Consider the following 26,141-nt stretch of genomic DNA (forward strand, 5'->3'; position numbering starts at 1 on the left):
TCAATACTTCTTTTAGCATGGGTTTAGTGTTGCTAAACTCCTGCAGCTTCTTTTTGTCTGTGAAACTCTTTATTTCTCCTTCTATCCTCAAGGATAACCTTGCTGGATAAAGGATCCTAGGCTGCATCTTTTTTTTCATTCAGGGCTTTGAATATATCTTGCCACTCCCTTCTGGCCTGTAGTGTTTGTGTAGAGAAATCAGCTGAGAGCCTTATGGGGGTTCCCTTGTAACTTACTCTTTGCTTTTCTCTTGCTGCCTTTAGAATCATTTCTTTATCCTTGACTCTGGCCATCTTGATTATGATATGTCTTGGTGTGGGTCTATTTGGGTTCTTCCTGTTTGGGACCCTCTGAGCTTCCTGTACTTGGATATCTGATTCCTCCTTTAAGTTTGGGAAGTTTTCAGTCATGATTTCTTCAAAAACCTTTTCAATCCCCTTTGATCTTTCTTCTCCTTCTGGGACCCCTATTATGCGAAGATTGGGACGCTTTATATTATCCCATAGGTCCCTTATGCTATTTTCATTATTTTTTATTTGCTTCTCTTGTAGTTTTTCTGAATGGGTGCTTTCTATTGCCCTGTCTTCTAGATCACTAATTCGTTCCTCTGCATTATCTAGTCGGCTTTGCACAGCTATTAGATCATTCCTCATCTCTGTCAATGAGTTTACCCATTCTACTTGGCTCTTCTTTATAGCTTCAATTTCATTTTTGACATATTTTATATCTCTGAACACTATCTCTTTTAATTCCTTCAGCAATTTGATCACTCCTTTTTTGAAATCTTGATCTAGTAGGCTATCGATGTCTATTTCGTTGATCTTTCTTTCAGGGGATTTCTCTTGTTCTTTTAATTGGGAAAGGTTTTTCTGCTTCTTCATCTTGCTCATACCTCTTTGGCACTGTGGTTTATGGAGTATCAGTTGTTTATTTTGGTCCTTAAGGATTTTATCTATCTAATCCCTATTTAGGAATAGAACTTAGGAAAAAAAGAAAAAAAAATAGAAAGAATTTTAAAAGAAGGGAGAAAGAGGGTTTGAAAACAGTGTATAATGAATAATAGAAGAGTGAGTTGAAGCAGAGTATTAATCGGGTTGAGACGTCCTTTTAAAACCTTTACAAAAAAAGGGGGGAGGAGATGAATAGATGTATTTGAAACCTGTGTCTAATCAATAGCAGGACATCCAAACCCAAGAGAAATAGAAATGAATTAAGAAGTAAAGATTAAGAGAGTAATAGAAAATAGAACAGGTAAAAACAGATTTAAAAAAAAAAGGGGGGGGGTTGTCAGTGTTCTCCTGGAGTCTGTGTGCTTTTAATGTGAAGTCTTTCTGTCTTCGTCCTGTTTTGGAAGCTCAGCTTGCTGTTTTCAGAGGCCCTCCGTTGGCGCCCTCTTCTGTGCTGCTCCCAGCACCTGTCGGCAAGCAGATCGCGCCTCCTCCTAACACTGGGTCAGGTGCAGCTCTCTGCTGTGGGCGGGCGGGTCGCTGCCCCTCCGGATGCCGCAGTCAGATGTTGCAGACTGGCCAGGTAGGAGGGCGGGTCGTGCCCCCTCCCAGCACCTCGGTCAGGGGCTGTGTTCCTGCCCGAAAGGCGGGGGGGGGGGCCGCTCTCCCTCTACCTGCGCCGCTGGTAGCTCCGCTCTGTGTGCGGCTGCGCGCTCCGCCCTGGTCGGCGCTCCGCAGGTGGGCTCGGGGAAGACCGAGGGACAGCCCTGTCCCTGCTCCGAGCCAGAACCCAGCTCCTTGGTTGTCTTTGTGGAGCAAGTTCTCTGAGGGACAAGGACGGAAGGATCCTATCTGCCCTGGGCTGCAGGCCAGTCTCAGTCTGGCCTTTGAGGCTGCTAAGCCCTTCGGTGCGGATGCAGGTTTCGCCCCCGCCCCCGCCTGGGTGCTAAGCGCCGGAGGATATGGCGGCTGTGCCTGAGCCCCACCTCTCTTCCCCCGAAAACTTTCCGCGGGTTTTAAGAGATGGGGGTGTGCACCCTTCCTCCGAGAGCATATCGACCTTGCTGTTTTATGGAGGGCCCAGGTTGTTCTGCCCTGTGCACCCACAGCCAGGGCGCGCAGCCCCTTGCGTTCCCCCGGGGCTGCCTCCGTGCAGCCACTTCCGTCCTCCGCCCGGCTTGTGCAGCCTGGCCCTGCCCGCCGCTGCCGGCCGCGTCTCAGGTTGGGTGTCGGGGGGACGCTCTGTGCCCGTTTAACTTAGTTCTGTTAGTCAAGGGCTGCTCTGTACAGATCGGAGCCTCGGAGGCTCCCCCTCCGTCCCGCTGGCCTCTCAGATGGAGAGGGGAGACCCAGCGAGCGAGCGCCAGTCCTCCTTTGCCGCTCCCTCCCCGCGGGACCCGTCCCGCGCTGCTTTGCCTTTTGTTCTTTCTTTTTTCCTTTTCTCCTACCAGATTTTTGGCGTCTTTATCTTTTGAAGAGGACGATGTTCTGTCGGAGTTCCACAGGTGCTCTGGTTGGCTGAGTGGGTCTGTAGATGTGGGTCTTGGTGTATTTGTGGGAGAGGGTGACCTGCGAGCGTCCTTCTACTCCGCCATCTTCTCCGTCTTGAGAGCAGAGATTCTAAGAAGGAAATGATCTGATTTGGTGATAGGTTGGCAAGCTGGTAATACAATATGGCACAAATAGCATTGGATTCAAAAGCACTGGTTTTTAGTTTGCCTCTAACTAGCTGTTGGTCTTCAACACCACTTTTCTGTCATCCATCTCAATGTCAAGAGGTGTTTACTAAGTCTTCTGTGTGCTGTGTTCTGTGCAGGACTCTGGTGGACAAAACAGACAAAATAGCTGCTTTCCTGGAGCCTACTGTGGTTGAGAGAGTAAATTCTAGGGTTTAAAATTATGAATCTGAAATAAAATTCAAGGAAAGAAGAAAAGTTAATTTTATTTTTAACTTGGGCAACTAGAAGAATTGGAGGTATTAGAAAAGAACTGGAAGAGTTGCAAAGGATTTGAAAGCAGAAAGAGCTGTTGGTTGAGGTGAGTAGACTGTCCTAGTGGAGACGTTTTATGGGTACTTAAAAATGCAGACTTCAGTACAGATAAGATTTGGGCTAGAGTTGTTCTCATAGTAGGGATCATTTCTGTAACAGAACATTTGATTGAACATGGAGCTTCTGTAGATACTTAGAGCAAAGAAAGGTGCCAAGCAAAGTAAAGCTCTATGGGGAAGGAGAAAACTAGTTTGAAGTGAAAGGTGAAGAGTTTTAAGGAGGTCATTTGAGTGGTCAGCCTTATAAAAGCCTTAGCCCGAAAAGCTTGAAAATTGAGAAAAGGACTTTACTTTCAAAAGAGAGGGGTGATTGAAAAGCTTTTGGGAGTGGAACTAGAAGATATGTGGAGAGTTTGCACACATTGTTTGGCAGCCAAAAGAGGTAGAAGAGGCTTGAGTAGCCTCATACATGTATGCTTCCACCCATTCAACACATTTCAATCCCAGGTTGGTTGAATTTGAGGATGTGGAGGGCAGCCTGTAAGGGACTGAGCATCCTTGGATTTTGGTATCTACAGAGGGTCCTGGAACCAGGATTCCTAGGGACAGCTGCTTACACTACTCTGGAATTTGATAAACGAGAAAGAAAAAGGACAGTAGCTGATAACAACAGCTAAGATTTGAGTGCATATTCTGTGCCAGGCTAAGCATTGCACATGCATTATTTCATTTTCCCATTTTACAGTGTTGATATTGAGACACATAGGTTTTGTAATTTGCCCAAGAAATTGCAACTAATAAATGGGGGATTAACACATGAGCCTTTTGCCCTAGCCACTGCACTACAAAGCTTCATATTTCTCTCTTGTGGCTGCTTTCTAAAGCAGGAGGTAAATATTGTTCCTATTTTACCATAGTTCTTAAATTTTTAAGTTATGCTGTAACTAGCCTTGACTAATATCCGTTCTTGAGGAAATGAATTAGTGTTTTTTCTCACCTTTTCATTTATCTGTTGACCAGAGAACATTAAATAAGAAATGTAGCAATACAGGAAGATCATAGGCTTTGGAGAGAGAGGTCTAGGTTTGTAATCACAAGTTGAGTGACCTTAGCCAATTAACTTCTGAGCTTTAGCTTCGTTTAAAAAAAAGTAAAAGTTAGATTAATACTTTAAAGGGCTTGACAAATTTTAAAAAAAGACTGTTTTCTTCTAGAGACATCAGATGCTTAGGATTAGATTGATCATACTCAGTTTATACCACAGTCTGCGTGGGGCCTCTTTTTTGCTCCATTTTACATCATTACTTTTTTATATTCTGTCATCAGTTTCACTCATCTCTCTCTCCTATTTTAGGCATTTGTGCTAGGTTATACTTGATGTTTTTCCAGTCACCCTTCATGTATTTACCTACATGTGTGTTTTCTTCCAAAATGTTACGTTTATATGTTTTAAAATTTACATAAATGGGATAATGCTGTTAATCTCATTTTTCCTACTTTTATTTTTTTACTTAACAGTTTTTAAAAAACTTGTTTTAGTTACTAGGGTCATCATTAAAATGAATTCTAAGTAGTTAACAATGTGGCAGATGCCTGAGGAAGGCCCGGTGTCATTCATTCATTCATTCAACGGGTATATATTGGGCCCTTTGTGTATAGGCTGCTTCCAAAGAGAGATTTTATGCCAACAAATGCATTTGGGAGTGTTCTGTTCCAGTTGCCTGTCTTTTGCTATCTCAGTACTATACCACTAATTAGAGTGGTTTTGTAATAAATCTTAATTATCTGGCAAGGTGAACGACTTGCCTTTGCCTTTTTTTGGTTAATTCAGTTATTCTTAGACCAGTTTTTCCGTATCATATTTAGAACAGTGGGATCCTTCAGGTATTTTGATAGGAGTTATATTCAAGTAATGAATTTGGGGAGAATTATTATCTTTATGTTGTTGTCAGCAGCTTGGCATCCATGAACATACTAGATCTTAATTTGTCTCTTCATTTTATGATCATTATTAGTTAAAATTATTTCTCTATAAATGATTTTTTTAAGTTAATTTTAAAATTAGTTTGTAATTTTTATGACTGTTAACAGTTTATTTTGTATTTTGTTATTGCTGGGGAGGAAAATATTGACTTTTGCTTTTTATATTTTTTAATTGAAATAATTTACATACAGTGAAATGCACATATATTATTAACTATATAGTTGGATCAGTTTTGACAGTGTGTACATATGTGTAACTCATACCCAACAAGATACAGAACATTTCTGTCACTCCAGAACATTCTCGTATTCTTTTCTAGAGAATTCCCTGGAGCAACCAGTGATTTGATCTCTGTCATCATGAATTAGTTTTGCTAATTCTGGAACTTTATCTATAAGAAATTATACAGTATATATTCTTGTGTCTGGCTTCTTTCACTCAGTATAATGTTTCCAAGGTTTATCCATCTTGTTTCATTCATCAGTAATTTGTTCCTTTTTATTTTGAGACATAGTAGATTGTATGAATATACTACAGTTTGTTTATTCTCCTATTGTTGAACATCTGGGCTGTGTCCAGTTTTTGGCTTTTAGGAAAGCTACTGCGGACATTTTTGTACACACAGTTTTCATTTCTCTTAAGAAGTATATAAAAGTGGAATTTGGAAGTGCTGAAACAGATGGCTGTCATATGCTTTTGGATGTAATTCCCTGAGAAAGACACAATGAGCGATTCCAGCCAGGAGTACATAACCTGAATCTGGTCATGATGAAACATCAAACAGACCTCAAAAAAGGACCATATTATTTAAAAACAAAAGGACTATGTCCTTCAAAAATGTCAATGCCACATAAGATAAAGGCCTTCAGGTTAAAGGAGGCTGAAGACACATGACAGGTGCAGGACATGATCTTAGACTCAGTTCTGTACTTGGGGTGGGGATGGTGGGATGCTGTAATGGTTGCTAGGGATGGTAGGTTACAACATTGTGTCAATATAACATTTACTGAAGATTATAGCATGGTTATGTAAGAGAATTTCCTTATTCTGAGGAAATGCATACAGAGATCTTTAGAGGTAAATTACCTTTTGTAGGGAGGGAGGGAGGGCTGTGTGTGCTTGCCATGAGCAAATGGCAAATGTTGGAACCAATGGGTCATAATGTTAACAGTAGGTTCACATGGGTAAAGAGTTGGTGGATGTTCTTTGTACTATGTTGGCAGTTCTTCTGAAAATTTGAAATTACTTCCAAATAAAAAGTGGGGGAAAACGTTTGAGATTTCCTTTTTCTTTATGAAGGTGTTTAATCCACTCAAATTTCTTTGTCAGCTTATGTATACTCTGTGCCAATTTTGCTATTTTTCTAGAAACATCTATTCTTCTACATTTTCAAATATATGGTATATTTGGTTTGCAATATTCCAATTTTAAAAAATCTGTTTTGTCTGTTTATTTCATGCTTTTATAACATATTTTGTTAATTTGTGCCACCAACTCTCCTTTATCAGTTTTGCCGGAGGTTTGCCTTTTTAATATTTTCTTCGAAGAACCAACTTTTGGTTTTCTTAGTCTTCTTTGCCTTTTGTTTTGTTTTCTGTTTCAGTGATTTCTGTCCTTACATACTTCCTTTTGTCTTTAGATTTACATTCTCTTATCTTTTAGAGTTGAAAGATTAGTTCTTTTGTTTTCAGTGTTTGACTCCAAGTATGTTCAGAAGGCTTAATTTTCTTGTTATTGTCTTATCTGCATCCCATTAATGTTGACCTGTAGTCTTCTGTAATAATTCATATGTTCTTTATTGTTTCCTCTTTAATCAGAGGATTATTCTGCTGCATAATTTTTCTTTCCAGGCTTTAGGATGTTGTTAGCTGTTGGAATCCTAAATGGCATTCAAATGTGATTTTTACAAGACATTTGATTACATCTACTCTGAAAGTTAATACCTTTCTATAAGACTAATGAATCCATGCCACATTGGTGGGGAGGAATTCACAAAAAAGGGTTTCCAGATTCTATTTTTTGAGTTTGTATGTGTGAGAGAGGGGTGGTGGGTGGGTGGGTGGGTGAGTTGAGGGGTTGGGGTGGTGGAGTTTATGGGGTGATGGGAAGAGGAATGAAAAGTGAATTTCTTTTCTGCTCTGTGCTACAAAGCAGTTCTCTTCAGAATCCTCATTTATTTAACAGATATTTATTAAGCGCCTAATGTTTCAAATTTTGACTTTGTAGGGAGGGTTTAAAGTAGCTAGGAATACAGAATTGATTCTCAAAGAGTTTAAGTCTGAAAGAGGATATACATGGCACAGAATTAACTTATGAGTGGGAAGTAAGAGAGTACTCATTCTGAACTGAGGGAGAGTGCCAGGGGCTCACAGATTGCCATTTATCTTGATTTCTGGTGCTAACTTCCTAAAAGTCTTGAAACTCATTTCATCAGGTTTGGAATTTTCATGGTACAGTTTTTGGAAGTAGTATGGAATCAGACCCACTTAGTCATGCAACAAAGTTCCCTCAGCCATTATAATGTGATCCACTGATTCTTAATGACGGGGCATGCATATCTAATTCACCTGGTAAAACTTGTTGAAAGTAAGGACCTCATTATAGAGATTCATTCTTGTTCAGTAGAGTTGGAGTGGGTTTGGGGTTTTTCATTTTACTTTGGTGATTTAAAATTTCTTGACAATTATTAGTTAATGATCATTTTTATCTATTTTAGACTTTTTATTATAAGGAAAATTAAGGTTATCCTTACAGGTTCATCATTAATTAATATCTGTCCTTAAAAAGGGGCTCATGTTAGAGGTGTTTAAGCAATACTGTTAATAAAGCTATACTTAAAAGAAGAAATAGTGTAGATAAGTAAAGAATGTATTGCATATTAATGGTAAGTGTATTAGGGTTCTTCAGAAAAACAGAACCAATAAGATATATATATAAAATGAGGCACTGGATCACACAATTATGGAAAGTTTGAAGTCCCATAGTCTGCTGTCTGAAAGCTGGAAACCAGGGAAAGCCAGTGGTCTAATTCAGGCCAAGTCTGAAGTCCTTTTAACCAGTGGAGTTGAAGATACAAATCCTAGTCAAAGGGCAGGAGAAGATGAGATGTTTCAGCTCAAATAGTGAGACAGAAGGAAAAAGGGAAAATTCTTTCTTCTTCAGATTTTTGTTCAATTTAGGCCTTCGGAGGATTGGATGATGCCCACTCACTTGGGAGAGCAGTCTACTGAGTCCACTGATTCAAGTACTAATTTCATCAAAAACTCAGAACTTTGGTTAATGGGATTTGATTATGTGATAGTAAAAATAAGGATCATGAGATTTACTGTCTTTTGGCCATCTTCACGCTAACTGAATATTAGGGCTTACACACACATGCACATACATACACATGCAGAATTCTTGATGATAAAACTAATATGTGCTCATAGTAGAAATTCAGAAAGCATAGAGAGGAATAAAGAAAATAAAAGAGCATAACCACCAAAATTCCAAAGTCTACAGTTTTGAATATCTGAAATTTTTTGCTGTCCCAAATTTGTGTATATATCCCTCACACACATGTGTGCGCATACACACACACACACACACAGCTGAGAAACAATGCAAAAGTCTGCAAAAAAAGAAATGTTTAATAAATAATGCTGTATCTATATCAAATTTTGAATAGGCAACATATTCCTGTGGTTCAAAATTCAAAAGACATAGAGGATTCTAGAGTGAAAAATATCCATCTATTGTCCTGTCACCCAGCCACCCAGTTTTCTTCCCTGGAGGTAAACAATGTGGTGCTTTTTTTTTTCTTTTTAATTCTTCCAGAGAAATTTATGCACATACAGATACCTTTAGTACACATATGGTAGCATAGCATACTGTCTATGTATCTATTAATATTATTATTTTAGTTTTAATTTTTATCAAAATATGCATTCATATCAAAAAGTCAGCTCTAAAAGGAATTTTTTGTTTGTTTTTATAAAGAAGCCTTTCTCTCCTCCCTCTTTCCCATTTTTCTTTTTCAAGGAAACCTCTCATTTCTTAGCTGATGAATTTTATATTTACCTGTTTGTCTCTAAAATAATTGCTTTAATGTCAAGTTTAGGTTATTTTACTGCAGATGATCAGATTCTCTTAACCACATGTTGGTAATAATATAGTTTTGTCATAATTTGGGTTAGATCAGTATATAGTGTTTATATTATACTACAGATGATATTCACAGCTGAGCCATGTAATGAAACATGATTCCTTTTCCTTTTCTGTTCTACTTTTCCTTTTTCTATTTGATTCATTTTGTTATATTTACTTGTTTTTCTATTTAATTACAAATTATCTTCCAGTTATAAATCTGTACTTGAGATTTTCAAAGACTCATCAGTTGTGCTATCAATTTCATCCTCCCAAAGAAGACTTTTCCAGAACTTCTGATAACCTCCAGTTTAATATGATTGCCCTCTGGTCTTTGTGTACAGCTATCCTAGGAATTCTCTTTCCAGTCATCCCTTCCCCTCTCTTATCTCTCTACCATATTGTTGTAATTATTGTGGTTTCATAGTTGTCTAGTTCCTTCACATTACAATCTTCACTCTTCTTATTCTTTATATAGACTTTAAAGTCATTCTAATTTTTAAAGTCTCCTTGTTTGCCACTTCAGTAGTGGTTTTCAAATCTTTCATTTATATTATCTAGAACTGTGTAAAACTGAATTTTTTTCAAGTTAAGGAATTGTCAAATATTGTCACTTCCAAACAGTTCTATTAACGTAGAACATGTACTTGTATATGTATAGAACACTTCTTGCTAAGTTTATATTTAGTATTTTATTGTTGCTGTTATAAATGGGGACTTCTATTAGACCTTATAATTGGTAGTGATGATTTGAGTAGTCTGTTGATTTGTTTCTTAATTTTATACCTATGAGTATAATTTTATACTCGACTTCTTTGAATAGGTGTTTTAGTTTTCTACTTATGTAAACTCATCTGCGATTAATAATTTTACTGTCTCCTATTCCATTTTTACACATTTTTATCCTCATATTATGTAATATTGGTAATGATGGATGTTCTTGTCTTGTTTCAGATCTAAATAGGGGTATTTTTTGGTTTCTTCACCGAGTATGATGCTGGCTTTAGGCTTGTGTGCTATGCATGTATGTTTCCCATGTTAAACTCTACCCATTACTATTTCATGGACTTAAAAAATTTTGGTGTTTATGTAAGTTTATCAGATGTCTTTCAGTGATTATGGAGATAGTCATAAGATTTTTTCCTTGATATTTTTGTATGGCAAACTAAATAAATAGATTTTATTATATTGAACCATTTTTGAATATCAGAGCTAAACTCTTGATCATAACAGTGGCTATGTTATATCTTTGGTATGTTACTAGAAACTTAACAGAAAAAGTTTATTTTATTTATTAAAGTTTTGTTTAATGTTTTCTTTACAAGTTTTATGTCTGATTTCATAAATATTAACCTATAGTATTTGTATGTGCTATTTCTGTTAATTTTTGTAATCACTGTTATGTTTCCTATAAAAAAATAATCTGGAAGCTTTACTTTTATACTTTGAAATAGTTTAGGTAGGTTTAGAGTTAGCTGTTCTTAAATATTTGGTAGTATGTAAAATATTATTGTCATCTGGTGCTTTCTAACGAAGTTAGCTCTTTGACAACTTTCTTTGTTGCTTCTGTGATAATTATCAGATAGTCCTTTTGTGAAGTTTTTCTATTTTACCTTCATGAAATTCATAATGCCTTACTTGGAGTGTTGGTAACACTTTATATATTTTTTAGGGCATTAAATAAAAAATCTTTGTCTTCTGTATATATATCTCATCATTTAATTGTTAAGTTCGTAAAGGGCATTAGGGTAGGAACCATCTGTTTTTTGCCTCATATTCTAGTCCGTAGTATGGAATATGTTAGCTTAACAACTTTCGCTTTTTGTGTGTGTGTGTGTGTGTGGTGATGGTGATGTGATGTTTTACAGGCTTCCCAGTTGGCATGTTTGTTGTAAAGAGAGTTCTTCAGCTTCATCTTACTACTCTCAAGATGATAATTGCGCACTAGAAAATGAAGATGTTCAATTCCAGAAAAAGGTACCTTAAATAAAGTTGACATTGTAATTTATGTAACTGCTTTCTAAAGTTTCCCCAAAACATTGGGAATAAGAGTAATTTCAAAAATACTACGACAATTTTTGGTGGAGGTTTGTAATTTTCCTTGGTATAATCTGAGGAGTTACTCAGTTAATTCTGAAATTAACCTAAGTCTGAGATATTTATATGTTTATTCTTATTACTTATATTTGGAATGTGGTAATATCCTTAGTCCTATAGTAAGGAGAAAAATAGTGCCTGTTCAGAGAACTAAAAACTAGAGCTCTCTTTTTAATGCTTTAACTAGTTAAAGGGTTTCTAAAGAAACCCTAGCCTTATAATTAAAAACTATTAGAAATGAGGATTGTAGAGAGAATAGTGGCCATGTATTTTGTTTAATATAATTGGGTGGAGTGAATAGACAGAGTCCAAAAAAACCTGATGGTCTCTAAATAATTTATTATTTTGTCATTTTAAATGATAAAAGGTGAGTATTGACGTTAGCTGGATTTCGTTTCCCGCCCCCCAATCAATGTACTTATTTTAAATTATAGAAGTCATTTATACTCACTACAAAATATTCATATTTACATCCCATTCCCTTCCCAAAGGAACCACAATTTGCTGTTTCTTGTGAAAACATTCAGACCATTTTCTGTGGGTACAGATATCCTCTGTACACAAATTAATATTTTAATTATTATTAAAATGTCATGTTATAAATATTATGCAAATTGTCTTCCCCAGTAATGTCTCATGGACACTTTGCATGTTGCTATATTCTTCTGAATAGCTACATTTTTATCCCATCATATGGATGTATCACAACTTATTAAACACTTCTTTTTTGACAGACTTTTGCATTGTTTCTCAGCGGTGCGTGTGCATGCATGTTTGTGTATACGTGTGTGTGTGAATGTGCAAACTATAATTATACGCCTGGGGTTTTTTTGGAGGGGCATGATATTTAGAGTGGATTATTTAAATTTTTGAGTTATGCAGGATGTATTTCTGGGGTGGAGAACTTAAAACTTTGAAGACTTGCTAAATATCTCTCCAAAAAGGAGTGTAATTTTATGCTTTTATCCACAGTCTATAAGACTTAGAGCTAATCTCTTCTTTGATGAGAAATCTGAAGGCTAAATGTTGTAAGATTGAATTTAAGCAAAGCATTAAGGAAGGGGGACACTTTCTTTCAGCAAACATTTGGGTACCTAGTTTGTACTCTACAGGTTTAGATAATGATGAATACAAACTTTGCTTTTATGAAACTTATAAGACAAAGTACCCAAAATTCTAACTTGAAAGTGAGTATCAAAAGAGAGATGACACAAAGAACTATATGTACATTCATTTATCAAGTATTTACTGAAGTCTTACTGTGTATCTAACACAGTGCTGGGTGGTAGGACTAAAGAGCTTATTAAGAAATCAAATGATGTTCTTGAACTCATGTAGTGTATATTTGAGGTGAAGTGGTAAGGAGGGTAATGCAGGAAGATCGACAATAATCATATAAGCAACTAAAAGTCATTAAAGTCACAATAAAGTGTTTTGTTTGTAAAGTATAGAGAGATGATCATTCATTTTGCTTCAGGACTATTTTATGAAATAATTTTATCAGTTGGCCTTTTCTCTTCCTTGCAATATAGGATGAAAGAGAGGGACCCATCAATGTTGAATTATCAGGAAAGGTGGGTTCAGACTCACCTGTTCCTCCAGAAGAATACAAATTAAAAGATGACTACGTTGTGAGTGTACAAGTAAGCTATGTTGCTTTGATTTTTAATGATAAGTCTTTTCAAGCCACTTAACAAAATAGAAAACCTCTGTTTGGTCACCATATTGTGTATTACTATTTTTTTCTTTTTGAAGTGCTATGCAACTAGCCTTAAAACTGTTCACCTGCTTAGAGTACTGATTTTGAGAAAATTTGGAATTACATATTTAATAATAAATGTGACTATTTTCTTTGTAGTATAAGTTTGGTTGTAAATCCTCCTTTCCTAGTTTACATTTTGCCTCACTAATAATGTATCTTGTCTCTTCAGATTTTCAAATGTCGGGGGAAATTTTTTCTCTATCTTAAAGAAAATATTTATATGTAGAGCACAGAGTATTTTGATATCATAATTTTATCACTTAGTATGGATTATGAATAATAGGTTGAATATGTTTTTTTCCTTTTTCTCTCATCTTACATCCTAAATATTATTTTTCATTTTGTACACCAGATTTTATGAAATATATTAAAAACTAGACCAGAATGTAAGCTGATCAGAATGCTGAAGCATCTGGAAAGCATTTAATATCAGGAATTACTGAAGGAACTGGGGATGTTTGATCTGGAGAAGAAGGACTAAGGAAAAACTAAATATCTCAAATATTAACAAAACCAAATTTTAGCTTAAAATGAGGGAGAATTCTCTTTAAAAAAATACAGCCAGAGTTATTTTATGAGTTAATTGGGTTATCTAAGGAGATATAGTTTTTTTTTTTAATTGGATTCTGAAAGACATTTGACAAAGGTTTGTATATAAGAGTAAAAGAAAAGTGATCTCCGTAGCCCTTCAATTATTAGGCCTGAGCAGTCCTGCCAGTGTTCATTTTCCTAAATTTTTATCATTGTGTCCTTTTGTTCAAATACTTTGAAGTGCTTACTGCATCTCATAGACCTGTGCTGTTCAGTACAGTAGCCACTAGCTACGTGTGGCTGCTGAGCACTGGAAATGTGGATAGTCCAAGTTAAGATTTGCTCTAAGTATAAGATACACATTTTGGAGACTTAGTAAAAGAAAAAAAAAGGTGTAAAATGTCTTAATAAGTTTTTTATAGTGAATGCATGTTGAAATGATAATGCAATATTTGATAATAACGTAATGGTTCTCTTCTCAAGGCCTCTAACATAAAATGCAAACCCATTTATATTCCTTTGCAAATTTTTCATTCCAGTGTAAATAATTTCCCAAATGATTGTGTTTTCTTTCTGCTCCCGTAGCTCTCCTTTTCTTCAGAGTCCTAGTTCTTCTAGTCCATAGTGGTCCTTAGTCTCTTCCTTGAACTGAGCATGAGTACCTCTCACTTGATATTCATTTAGTAAGCATTTAATGTCTCCTGTGTGCTTGATACTGTGTTAGACACTAGGAGCATGAAGATCAAGAAAACATAGTCCTTACTCAAGGGAAAGAGAAATAAATAAGGGCAGCTGAGGTGTTAATAGGTGCTTTGATTAAAGTCTGTACAGAGAACAGTGGAGGCATAAAGAAAGGGGAATGGCTAATTCTGTTTGGGGTTGGTTGTGGGGGAGGAAGTACTGATAGAGGTTTTTAAACATGGTAGATATTAAGTACATTTCAGATTGTGTTTTGGAGGAATGAATGGCCCAGAGCATACAGACCTTGAAGGAGCAGCAAAAATCGTGTATTGCTTTGTAATGTCACTTATACATGCCTAGTGGTGGTGTTTATTGATACACATTATCTTCTAAACTGCTCAGTGGCAAAACCTGTGTACTGTACTGTTTTATACGTTTACATAGGATTGATTTCTGTTTTGCTACTAGCATTAATTAATTATAGTAAGAGGGAAATAATTTGTAAGTCCTGATATAAAATAAGAGATAAGAAAGAAGAAAGACAAGCTCCTTTGTCCTAGTTTATGAAAAGTCATGAAAAATGTTGAAAGAAAGGATTTTTATAAAAGTACATTTTTAGTGAACATTATTTATATTGTTACTTTTGAGACCTGCTTTTTATAATATCCTGTTCAGCTAAAGAGATAGTTTATTAATCTCAACATTTAATATAATTGACTTTTTTATAAACAGAATACAGAATCAAGTAAGTTAAGTCCATCTGTGATTGAGACACTCCCTGCAGTGGATCTTCATGAAGAGTCTTCCAGTGTAGTTGTGAGCAGTGAAAACATTGAAAATATTTCCAGCTCATCTACCTCAGAGATCACTCCAATCTCAAAGCTTGAGTAAGTCATTGCAAAGAAAAAAACAAAAGTATCACCAGATAATAACAGAAAAACTTGTTTGATACTCAAATTTGAATTTTAGGCTATATAGCAGACCTAAGTAATAATGCCTGTGTTTTGTGTTTTTATTACTTTTTAGAGGTAATGATTTTATAATATAATGAGTGTTTATTCTGATGTGTAACTCAGTGAAGTTGATTATATCCCAGCTATGAAGTATCTACATCATATAGGGAAAGTAAGGTTCTTGTTTAAGAAACACAGTACTTACTTGAACAATCTTCCTTATAATTATCAAAAATTCAAATGCCAGATTATTCATTTTCATTAGATATTACTGTAGCAGTCCATTCATAGTTATGTCTTTGTATGAATAGCTAACTTTTTCAAACTTGATAATAAACATTGAGAATATTTAGGCTTAAGTTTTTCCTTAATTTAATATCTTTTATGTACTTCTAATTCCAGCAATACTCAAAGAGCAAAAAATTTCCTCCTCTAAATACTACATTAAACATTTTCCTTTATCAAATGAGTTAATTTATATAAAATATATAGGACAATATCTGGCACATAGTAAAAATATTTGTGTCAGTATCATTATTTTTATCATCACTACTATTTTTCTATCACAAGCACTTTTTAGATACTTGTTCTCAAGAATATAAGGGACTGGGTTTAACGAGTTGTACACGAAGATGTTACAGTTATCATTTAGAAGTTTGCCCTGGTAAGGGACGAAGAAACAGAAAATATGTTTAGAAATAATGATAGTGCCAAACAAGGCACTAACAGATTATATGATTTAAATCATTACATGATTTTAAATATTTGAATTCTTGAAAACTGTCTGCAGAACTGTAAAGCCTTCTTCTCTGGCTTTGATTTGTTTTCAGAATCACTATTATCACTTTTAATGTATGCTATTAAATTGTCAGATTGTCTTTTTTGTTTCTGTTTTTAGTGAAATAGAAAAATCTGGTACTATTCCTATAGCCAAGCCAAGCGAAACTGAGCAATCTGAAAGTGATTGTGATGTTGGTGAGGCTCTTGGTGCAAATGATCCGGTTGACCAGCCTTCCTTTGTCAGTCCACCTGAAAGGTTGGTGTGAGACATTGTCCTTTGTATGATTCTGTAATAAACAGCAGTGTCATGTTTGAGTAGACTTTGGTGCATGTGTAATTCCTCTTTATGATAGAAAGAAAGCTGATCCCTCTGTAGTCCTTTCTTGGTTTACTTTGTATTCATGTATGCTTATAATGGTTTAGATTGCATATATTTGTTCAGCTAACATTTGTTTACTTAATATGTCTTTTGGTTTCAAATAGCCTTGTTGGACAGCATATAGAAAATGTGTCATCTTCACATGGCAAAGGAAAAATAACAAAATCAGAATTTGAGTCAAAAGTTTCATCAGGTGATCAGGGTGGTGGTGATCCAAAATCTGCATTAAATTCTTCAGATAATTTAAAAAATGAGGTAGGTAAATAACTTGCACTATCTCCTACTTAATTATACAATGCATTTTTGTTATTAGCTAATCTTATAATTCGCTAACCATATTTGCCATAAAGTCAGGGAATCAGCAGTTAATGACGAATGTAGAATTGAGGTGAGCTGTGTTCCCTGAGAGCAAGTGGTTACTTCACGATACTATTGCCAGTGTACTGTTTATACATCAAGTTGTTCCAAGTATGAACTCTCTTTAGTTATGTTTAATTATAAATGGTTTTCTGCCACCATCAACTGTTTGATAACCAGATACATAAAGTCCTTATGCAAGAAATTTTTTAGAGAGCTATATAGAAGAATGTATGGTTGTTAAATTTAAGTATCTTCAGAATATAAGTTTAACTCAGTAATACAAGATTAAATTTAGGCTCTTCAACCAGAATTATTTTAAAGGGACATTTTTACCCTTTGTTATCTGTGGGCAAAATACAACTAGACTACCTTTTGCCTGTTACAGTGCTTTGCAAAGTAATTTTATTGTATGGTGTAGTTCTTCTATTTGTTGCTTAGAGGTGATGGTGATTGCTTTGCCTGGGCCTCAGAGAGTGAGTGTGTGTATGTTCTTTTTATTGTATTTCTTTTAGTATTTGGGCTTTACACTTAAGTATGTCAACTATATTAATTTTTATAAATATATGTTTATCTTCTCATTCAAACTAGATTTTTATTATTTAATTTTTAAATTTAATTAGTATAGTACTAGTTCTTTAATTTTACATTCTGCTGTGTATTTTTTAATAGCCACATATTTTATTTGGTAAGTTAGCTTGTCTGCAAAACACTCCAACATGGAGGTTGCATAGGAACCAACTTGCTAAGTCTTCCTAAAGAGAGATTATAGGTATCTATATTGGTGTATATCACACTGATACACTAACTAGTATTAGTACTCAAAAACATGCCCTAGTATCGCAAATACATACTGTATGAGACTTGTGCTATTTACCAGAGTAAGCTGTCTAAAAAGATTTTGTACACTTCTCAAGGTACTGTTAATGAATACATTATGCATTGTTTTAGGAATACAAAAATAATTAAAAATGGAATAAATGTCCTTGCAGAAATTATTCCAATTAAGGAAGAAAATTATGAATTGAATTGTATGCCCTTCCCAATTACATTTCTTCTCTCCATTTCAGCTGTAACCACTGCCTTGACTTCGGTTTTTTTTACATTTTAGAGCATGTTTTAAAAGTGTTCCCAAATATTCATTGTTATAAATAATACATACTGTTATTCAACATATTTTGAAACAATATAAAATAATATCATTCTTAAGTATCATTTTACTCAAGTTGTATTTGTGTTTTATCTATTCATTGTTTTCTCCGTTGTATTCCATTCTACCACAATTTATCCATTCTTCAATGAATGGATATTTGGATTATTTCTAATCTTTTGATGTTACAAACAGTGCTGCAGTAAGTATTCTTATGCACATTTTCTTATGTGTTTTCACTGATAATTTATACATAGGAGTGGAATTATTGGGCCATAGATTGTGTACATCTGTTTAATATTGCTAAGTGTTAAACTCCCTTTAGCAGTTCACTAAAATGTCCCATGGCTCAACAGACTGTCACACTCTACCCTCCATCAGATTGATATAACTTATTTAGTATCTTTAGTTTTCATTTGTATTCCCTGATTACACTGAGAGTAAGCATTTTGTGTTTTTCTCTTTGCTCAATTTATTGTTCCTTCCCCACTCTCTCCCATTAGTGATTTCTAGGCAGTCTTCATAATTGGTGATAATCTTTTATTGGCTAAATGTGTTGCAGATATTTATGTCGGTAGCTTATTGAACCATGTAGTTCACGGGTCTTTTGATACATTTAATTTTTTTCTTCTAATTTTATTGAGATAAAACTGACATACAGCACCATATAAGCTTAAGATGTGCAGTATAATGATTTGACTTACATGCATCATGAAATATCTACCACAAATTTAGTGAATATCACCATCTCATGTAGATATAAAATGCAAGAAAGAAAAAAAATTTTTCTTACGATGAAACTCTTAGGATTTATTCTTAATAACATCCATATATAACATACAATGTTAATTATATTTCTCATGTTGTACATTACGACCATAGTACTTACTTGTAACCGAAAGTTTGAACTTTTTGACCACCTTCATCCAGTTCCCCCTCCCTTCATCCTTGCCTCTGATAACCAGAAATCTGATTTCTTTCTATGATTTTGTTTCCCTGTTTGTTTGTTTTTGAAGTATAATTGACTCACAACCCTATGTTAGTTCCGGTGCACAGCATAGTAATTCAATTTTCTACACATTGCAAACTGGTCACCACAATAAGTCTGTTTACCATCTGTTATCATACAAAGATATTACAATGTTATTAACTATATTCCTCATGCTATAATTCATACCTGAGACTCATTCATTTTCTAACTGGAAATTTGTACCTTTTCATCTCCCTCAGCTCTCTTTCTTCCTTCTGCCCCTTCCCCTCTGGCAACCACCTGTTTGTTCTCTGTACCAGTGAGTCATTTTCCATTTTGTTAAGTGTGTTCAATTGTTTTGTTTTTCAGTTTGCACATATAAATGAAATTGTGTGGTATTTGTCATTCTCTTTCTGACTTATTTCATTTAGCATAATATTTCCTAAGTCCATCCATGTTGTCGCAAATGACAAGATTTCATTCTTTTTCATGGCCAAGTAATAGTCCATTACATATCACATCTTCTTTATCCATTCATTTACAGATGGGGACTTAGGTTGCTTCCATATCTTGCCTGTTGCGAATAATGCTGCTGTGAACTTAGGGGAGTGTACATCTTTTCGAATTAGTGTTTTTGTTTTCTTTGGAAAAATACCCAGAAGTAAAATTGCTGGATCATATGGTAGTTCTACTTAAACATTTTTGAGGAAACGTCATACTGTTTCCCATAGTGGCTGCAACAATTTACATTCCAGAGAAAAGTGCATGAAGATTCTGTTAAATTTTTAATTTTAATCTAGCCAAATGTGTCAGCCTTTCAAAAACTGATTCATTCTTTCCTCATCTTGTTGAATCCTTTTATAGCCTGAATCATGAAGATGTTTTCCTATATTTTCTTTAAAGCTTTGCTTTTCACACTTAGATTTAAATCCACCTCAAAATTTTTATGTAAATAGTATTTCTTGTTAAGGTTTTGTAGAAACAATATACTACATCTAAAATTAGTTAGCTTCCTTTAATGTATATATTATTTTAATGTAGATTTTAAGGTGGATGCACTACAATTATAGGATTTATTAATTTGTACAGTTTTTGTATGGGTAATTGTTGGCTTAGGACATAATACAGTTTTGTTTTTTTTTACACCTCATGCTAATATTGCTAACATGTGAAGGGATTCATCCTGTGGTGCTTAGATAGAAGACTTCAATTCTTTCAAGAAAAACTCAGCTTTTAAGTAAACCGAAACTTTTCTTTTTATGTTTTTTTCCCTCAAAATCCTATCATTCGTTATAAAGTTGGACTTTAATTTCAGAAATATTTGTATTTACTATTAGAATTTATTATTGTCTTCACTGTATTCTTTGAAATCTGAAATCTGTTTATTTTTGGCATTTCTTTCAGAGTTCTGATTATACAAAACCAGGAGAAATTGACCCTACATCTGTAACAAACCCTAAAGACCCAGAAGATATACCAACATTCGATGAATGGAAGAAGAAAGTTATGGAAGTAGAAAAGGAAAAAAGTAAGGAAGTACTGTTTTGTTTTGTTTTTTTTTTAAGGACTGATTTAAATATGCATTTCTCATTTTAATTGGTAAAATAAAATAAAACTTTTGAAAACTTATTTCAGGGTGAAACTTACCAAGTTGCTTTTGACTACCCACATGCAATTTACCTGTGTATAATTGTATACTATCTTAATCCTGATTAAAATCCATTATTGTAAATTATTAAACGAGGCTAGAATAAAGTAGGCAGTGATTTTCATCTCAGTTTATATGAGGAAGTTGAGACATGGAAAGTTCTTAGTCATAAAGCTTTAAACTGTGAGTAGAATTGGACTAAAGTATTAAACTTCCTTTTTGTTGTTGTAAAGTAAGTCTCAGGGTTAAAAGTTATTACTGGGGTTAGAGATAGAAGGATAGCATTCATCCTTAATAGAATAAAATGTTTATGCAAACAGTTTTGATTCTTAGGAGTAAGCTTCACATTGTGAATCCACATTACTTGATGTATGTAATTTTTGTAGATAATTTGTCTATTGGGGATATTTTAAAGCTGTTGTGAAGCATTTTGAATTTTTTGCAGGTTTTTAAAATACTCGCTTAAGCATTAAAACCTGTTCTCTAGATGCAGCCTGTTGATCCTGAGATTTTTGCTGTGGGTATTTTCAATCATAATCATCGTATATATATATGTTCATAATAAGGTTTGTCTGCAGGTCAGTCAATGCATCCATCTTCTAATGGAGGTCTCCATGCCACAAAAAAGGTCCAGAAAAATCGAAATAATTATGCTTCAGTAGAATGTGGTGCCAAAATTTTGGCTGCTAACCCGGAAGCCAAGGTACTTAAGTGTAAAATTCTTCTATACTTATGTGAAACTAGTGAGTTTATTAAATATAAGCAGTGGTTTTCTGGGAACTGTATTTTAACATGAGCTCTTTTCCTAATTCACTAGTAAGTGCAGGATTATGCTTTTAAACACATTTTCTTGCATGGATTCTTAGTATATTGGTTGATACATCACACCCTGTTTTTTCTTTTTAAGACTTGATTTTTTTTTTAGAGCAGTTGTTGGTTCACAGTTCACAGTAAAATTGAGAGGAAAGGTTCAGAGATTTCTCTTGTATACCCTCTGTCCTCCCACGCGTTAGCCTCCTCCATTGTCAGCATCCCTCACCAAAGTGGTGCGTTTGTTTCAGTTGATGAATTTATAGTGACATACTGTTATCACTTGAAGTTTATAGTGAGTTCACTATAGTTCATATTAGAGTTCACTCTTGTACATTCTGTGGATTTGGACAAATGTATAATGAATGACATGTATCCACTATTACAGTATCTACAAAGTATTTTTACTGCCCTAAAAATCTTCTGGGCTCTACCTATTCACTTGTTCCTCCCCACAACTTTTGGCATCCACTGACATTTTTACTATCTCCATAGTTTTACCTTTTCCAGGATGTCATATAGTTGTAATCATACCATATGTAACCTTTTCAGATTGGCTTCTTTCACTTAGTAATAGGCATTTAAGTTTCATCCATGTCTTTTCATGGCTTGCTAGCTCATTTCTTTTTAGTGCTGAATAAAATCCTATTGTTTGAATGTATCAGTTTATTTATTCACTACTGAAGGGCATGTACTCTGTTTTTAAACTTTTAAAATCTCTGTGGAATTTTAAAAAAGGAATACCTTAATAGAAAAATCATTTTTCCTCTGTAGGAACAGACATTTAATTTTAAATGTTTTGTTATAAGGCTAACTTTGCACACTATGGACGTTACTGGTAAATCTTAGGCGCTTTCGTGCTTTCTTCCCAAATGAATGTTTCAGAGTCTTAGGTATATTTTAAGATCTAAAAATATAGAAAACCTAGAAAGCTTGAGAGTTGAAATAAATATTTTTTTCTTAAGTAATTTTTCCCCTCCCCCTTTTTACAATAGAGCACATCTGCTATTCTTATAGAAAATATGGATCTTTATATGTTGAATCCTTGCAGCACTAAAATTTGGTAAGTAATAAAAAATTTAAAAATGCGCACTCTGTATATGTATGTATTACATTAAGCTTTTATGTTGGGGTTAGATTGATTTTTTTCATACAGTCACTTAATAAGCATTTATGATAGGATTGGTACTGGTCTTGTACTTACCTTGGGTCCTGGGATACAAACTTGAAGACAAAAAATGGTTTCCCTTTAAGGATGTCACACAACAAAATTGACAGATCTAGTTAAACAATTATCAAATAGTATAAACAGTATTGCTGAAAAGATACAGGAACAGAGGTGAGATGTAACTGCAAAATAGAATGAGAAACAGCTTGCTAGAAGAAATAATTCATGAGCTGAATCTTGAAGGATGAATTCCTTGAATTCATAGGAAGTCACAGATGAGGGAGGCAGAGGTATTCAAGGACTGTAAGAGTAAGGGGACGGTGCTAAAAGGAGCATATTTCTTCTGGGCAACTATAAGTAGAAGCAACCTGAAGAGGTTATTTTAGTGATGACAGGAATAGAGGTACAATTAGAGTAATAATCATGGAAGATAAGACAAGAGAGTCAGGTAAGCAATGAGCAGGCCATTCAGTGCTATGTATACCCAGCTTAAAAGCTTTTTAAGTTTATCTTAAATACTGTGGAGGGTAGTGTTTGTTTTAAGTAAGCTAATGACATGATCTCACTGGCATTTTAGGAAGGCTTGTCCTGAAAAGATGACTTGGAAGCAGGGAAACCAGTTAGGAACCTGTCGTCATAGCTCAGGCAAGAAATGAGGGCTTTAAGTCATTGGCAGTTTGGATACAGAAGAGAGGGGAATGTGAAAGATCTATATAGCAGATAAAATTGACAGTTCTTGATTAGCAATTGGATGTTAAGAAGAGAGAGGCTTCTGGGAAATCTCCCAGGATTTTTGCTTCATTACTTGAATCTGTGATTCTGTCATTAACTAAGGATATAGTAGGCAAAGGAACTGATTTATGGGAGAAATGTATGATGTACCAACAGTTTTATTAGATTACTTGATTTTGTTGCTCAAAAACAGCTGTTTTAAAAAAGAATTGAGGTAAATCACCATCATATTGATCGACTAATATAAATATATGCTTTAATTTAAAGAGAAATTCTTTAAATTTTAGAGATAATACTTATTCTTTTCTACTTTTGGCTTTCATTCCTTTTGTTAATATGCATATTTAAGTTCAGTTTGAAAATTAACACCAAACTATTTAAGGGCATTAAGGGATAATATTGAAAAACTTAATTTTTCCATGTGCCCACTTGGTCTGTAAATTGAATTTGAGGAAATGGTTATCAGAGATCATAATCAAAATGTTATTTTGGGGGTTTTTGTTTGTAAAAGCCCTTACAGTCAGTAACAACTCAATTTTTATGCTCCAAAATTTTGTATTTCAAGCAAAAACATGCTGGGATGAAGTTATACAAAGCATTTTGTTTTCTTCTGGTTTACAGAATAAGTGCTCATAGCTACCCATTTGTATTTTAATGTTTCTGCAGACAGCATGTATTTGTGTATGTGTTTACTGTATATTTTACTTTCTGCTCATCTGTTTATGTGTCTTTTGATTGTATAATTAAAGAACCTCAGAACACCTTTAACTGATTTTACCTGATTTGAGTTGGTTGACCCATGTAACATGTCTTAAGACCACACAGTCCCACTGTAGCTTTATAATTCTTAATATCTGGTAGAATAAGTTTATACCTCATCTTCAGAGTATCTTTACTATTCTTATCCCTTTGTTTTTTTTTTTAAATATTAGAATCATCTTGTTGAGTTCTAAAAAAAAATCATACTGGCATTTTTATTGGAATTGTATCAAATCTTAGGTGAATTTCAGGATAATTGACATTTTAGGATTTTCAGTCATATTGGTTCATTTGTTAGTTTGTCCATTTGTTCATTTATTCACTTATTTCTTCCTTCCTTCTTTCCTTCATTCTTTTGAAATTTATCGAGCACTTGTTACATGATGTTGCTGGTACTGAAAATGACATTGTTTCCCAAATTAGGCTGACATCTCTGCTGCTTTGGAGCTTTTATTCTAGAAAGATATGAATCCCTAATCACTGATGAGATTAAATATATTTTCATGTACCAGTTTTTTCTTTTCTCTGAGATTCTTGTCTTTTCCTATATTTTCTGTTGATATATTAGTTTTTTTTTTTCTTATTGTTTAGTAGGAGTCTAGATAGGACTTAGCAGTATATTTTAAAGAATGGTTGCAATGTGATAGTTTGTCTTTACTCTGGATAGGACATATAAATTATATATGTTGCAGATATTTCTCCAGTTTGTGAATTGCCCTTTCAACTACTTAAGTGTGTTTTGGTGGATAGAAACTTCTATTATTTTTATTTTTGCTTTTATTTCCTTTATTTTAGGAAATAGATTAAAAAAATATTGCTGCAATTTATATCAGAGAGTGTTCCACTTATATTTTCCCCTAGAAGTTTTATATTATCTGTTTTTCCATTTAGGTGTTAAATCCATTTTGAGTTTATTTTTGTTATATTGTGTTAGAGAATGTTCTAATTTCATTCCTTTCCATGTAGCTGTCTGGTTTTCCTAGCACCATATATTGAAGAGACTTTCTTTTCTCCATTGTATATTCTTGCCTCCTTTGTTGTAGATTAATTGGCCATAACTGCATGGGTTTATTTCTGGGCTCTCTGTCCTGTTCCATTGACCTATGTGTCTTTTTTTGGTGCCAGTACCATAATGTTCTGATGACTGTAGCTTTGTAATATAGTCTGAAGTCAGGGAGCATGATTCCTTCAGCTCTGTTCCTCTCTTCCTCAAGATTGTTTTGGCTATTCAGAGTCTTCCGTGTTCCCATACAAATTTTAAAAGTATTTGTTCTAGTTCTATGGAAAATGCCATTGGTATTTTGATGGAGATTGCATTTAATCTGTAGATTGCCTTGGGTAGTATGGTCATATCATCTAAACTTTGATACATGGTATTTTATCAAACTACTCTTACGTTTAGATTACTTCACTGAGCTTTTAAAGTTCCTGACCTATAAATAATTAAGAGAAGTATGTTGAAATTGCATTTGTCAGCTTTTATATGTAGTTCTGTTAATTTGCATACAGTGTTCTCTGCTCCTAGGAAACATAAAAGATGAGGCGGAAAGATGAAAGAGCATTTTAAAATCAACTTTCATTATATATGTACTAATATTTTATGTATTATAGGTCTATTTATTAGTTTTATACAGAGTTTAGAATTGTGAAATCTTTTTGGTGAATTGACTTTCTATACCTGGTAATACATTTGCCTGAAAGCTTATTTTAACTGATAGTAATATAGCTCCTGTCTTCTTAGAAATTGAAAATATTGTATGCAAAAAAGGAGGTAGGGGAGAATTAGCTTTTTCTTACTAAAACTCTTTTAGATGTATATTCTCCATTTTAAATAAAAAGCAAAGTTTGAATCTGATTTTCTTTAGTTCCTCTCCTCAGGGTGTTGTGGAAATGGACAGTGTTTAGGCTTTAGAGCCAGGTAGATGTGTGTTTTGACTTTTAGCTTTACTATTTATTGGCTAAATGGCTATTAGTTAGGGCTTTTGACTCTGCTGCTTTAACAGAGACCAAATAACCATGATTTAAATAGGATAGATATTTAACTTTCTCTGACATAAAAACTCACGTTGGTGCAAGGGTGTAACAGAGAACGATTAAAGGACCCACACAACTTCTGTCATGTTTTTTGCCACCCCTATTATGTTGTCCCTGTGTACACTGCTGAGATGATTTATTCCAACCACATCCTTATTCTAGCCTGTAAGGTGGGAGAAAGCAGATGGAGAGGTAGCAGCTTCCTTGTAAAAACCTGACCTAGAAGTTGCACTGGACACTTCTCACATCCCATCACTAAGAACTAAGTTACGTGCCGAAAC

At 34.4% G+C, this 26,141-nt stretch overlaps 1 protein-coding gene across 4 annotated transcripts in view; it reads left to right on the top strand.

Annotated features, from left to right (window-relative positions):
* The window catches only part of SUCO (SUN domain containing ossification factor), an 83,805-nt gene that overhangs the window by 15,993 nt on the left and 41,671 nt on the right, over positions 1-26,141 (top strand). For all 4 annotated transcript variants that reach the window (XR_004131540.2, XR_010377546.1, XM_031435750.2 and 1 more), the window contains exons 2-9: positions 10,918-11,026; positions 12,679-12,789; positions 14,853-15,007; positions 15,972-16,109; positions 16,337-16,487; positions 20,114-20,237; positions 20,936-21,060; positions 22,163-22,230. Coding sequence is in view for 2 of the 4 variants with exons in the window: in XM_031435750.2 (XP_031291610.1) it covers positions 10,918-11,026; positions 12,679-12,789; positions 14,853-15,007; positions 15,972-16,109; positions 16,337-16,487; positions 20,114-20,237; positions 20,936-21,060; positions 22,163-22,230 (981 nt within the window). In the remaining 2 variants the exon portion in view is untranslated. The remainder of the gene's footprint in view (positions 1-10,917; positions 11,027-12,678; positions 12,790-14,852; positions 15,008-15,971; positions 16,110-16,336; positions 16,488-20,113; positions 20,238-20,935; positions 21,061-22,162; positions 22,231-26,141) is intronic.

Source organism: Camelus dromedarius, chromosome 23, assembly GCF_036321535.1.
Source record: "Camelus dromedarius isolate mCamDro1 chromosome 23, mCamDro1.pat, whole genome shotgun sequence".
Taxonomy (NCBI): Eukaryota; Metazoa; Chordata; class Mammalia; order Artiodactyla; family Camelidae; genus Camelus; species Camelus dromedarius.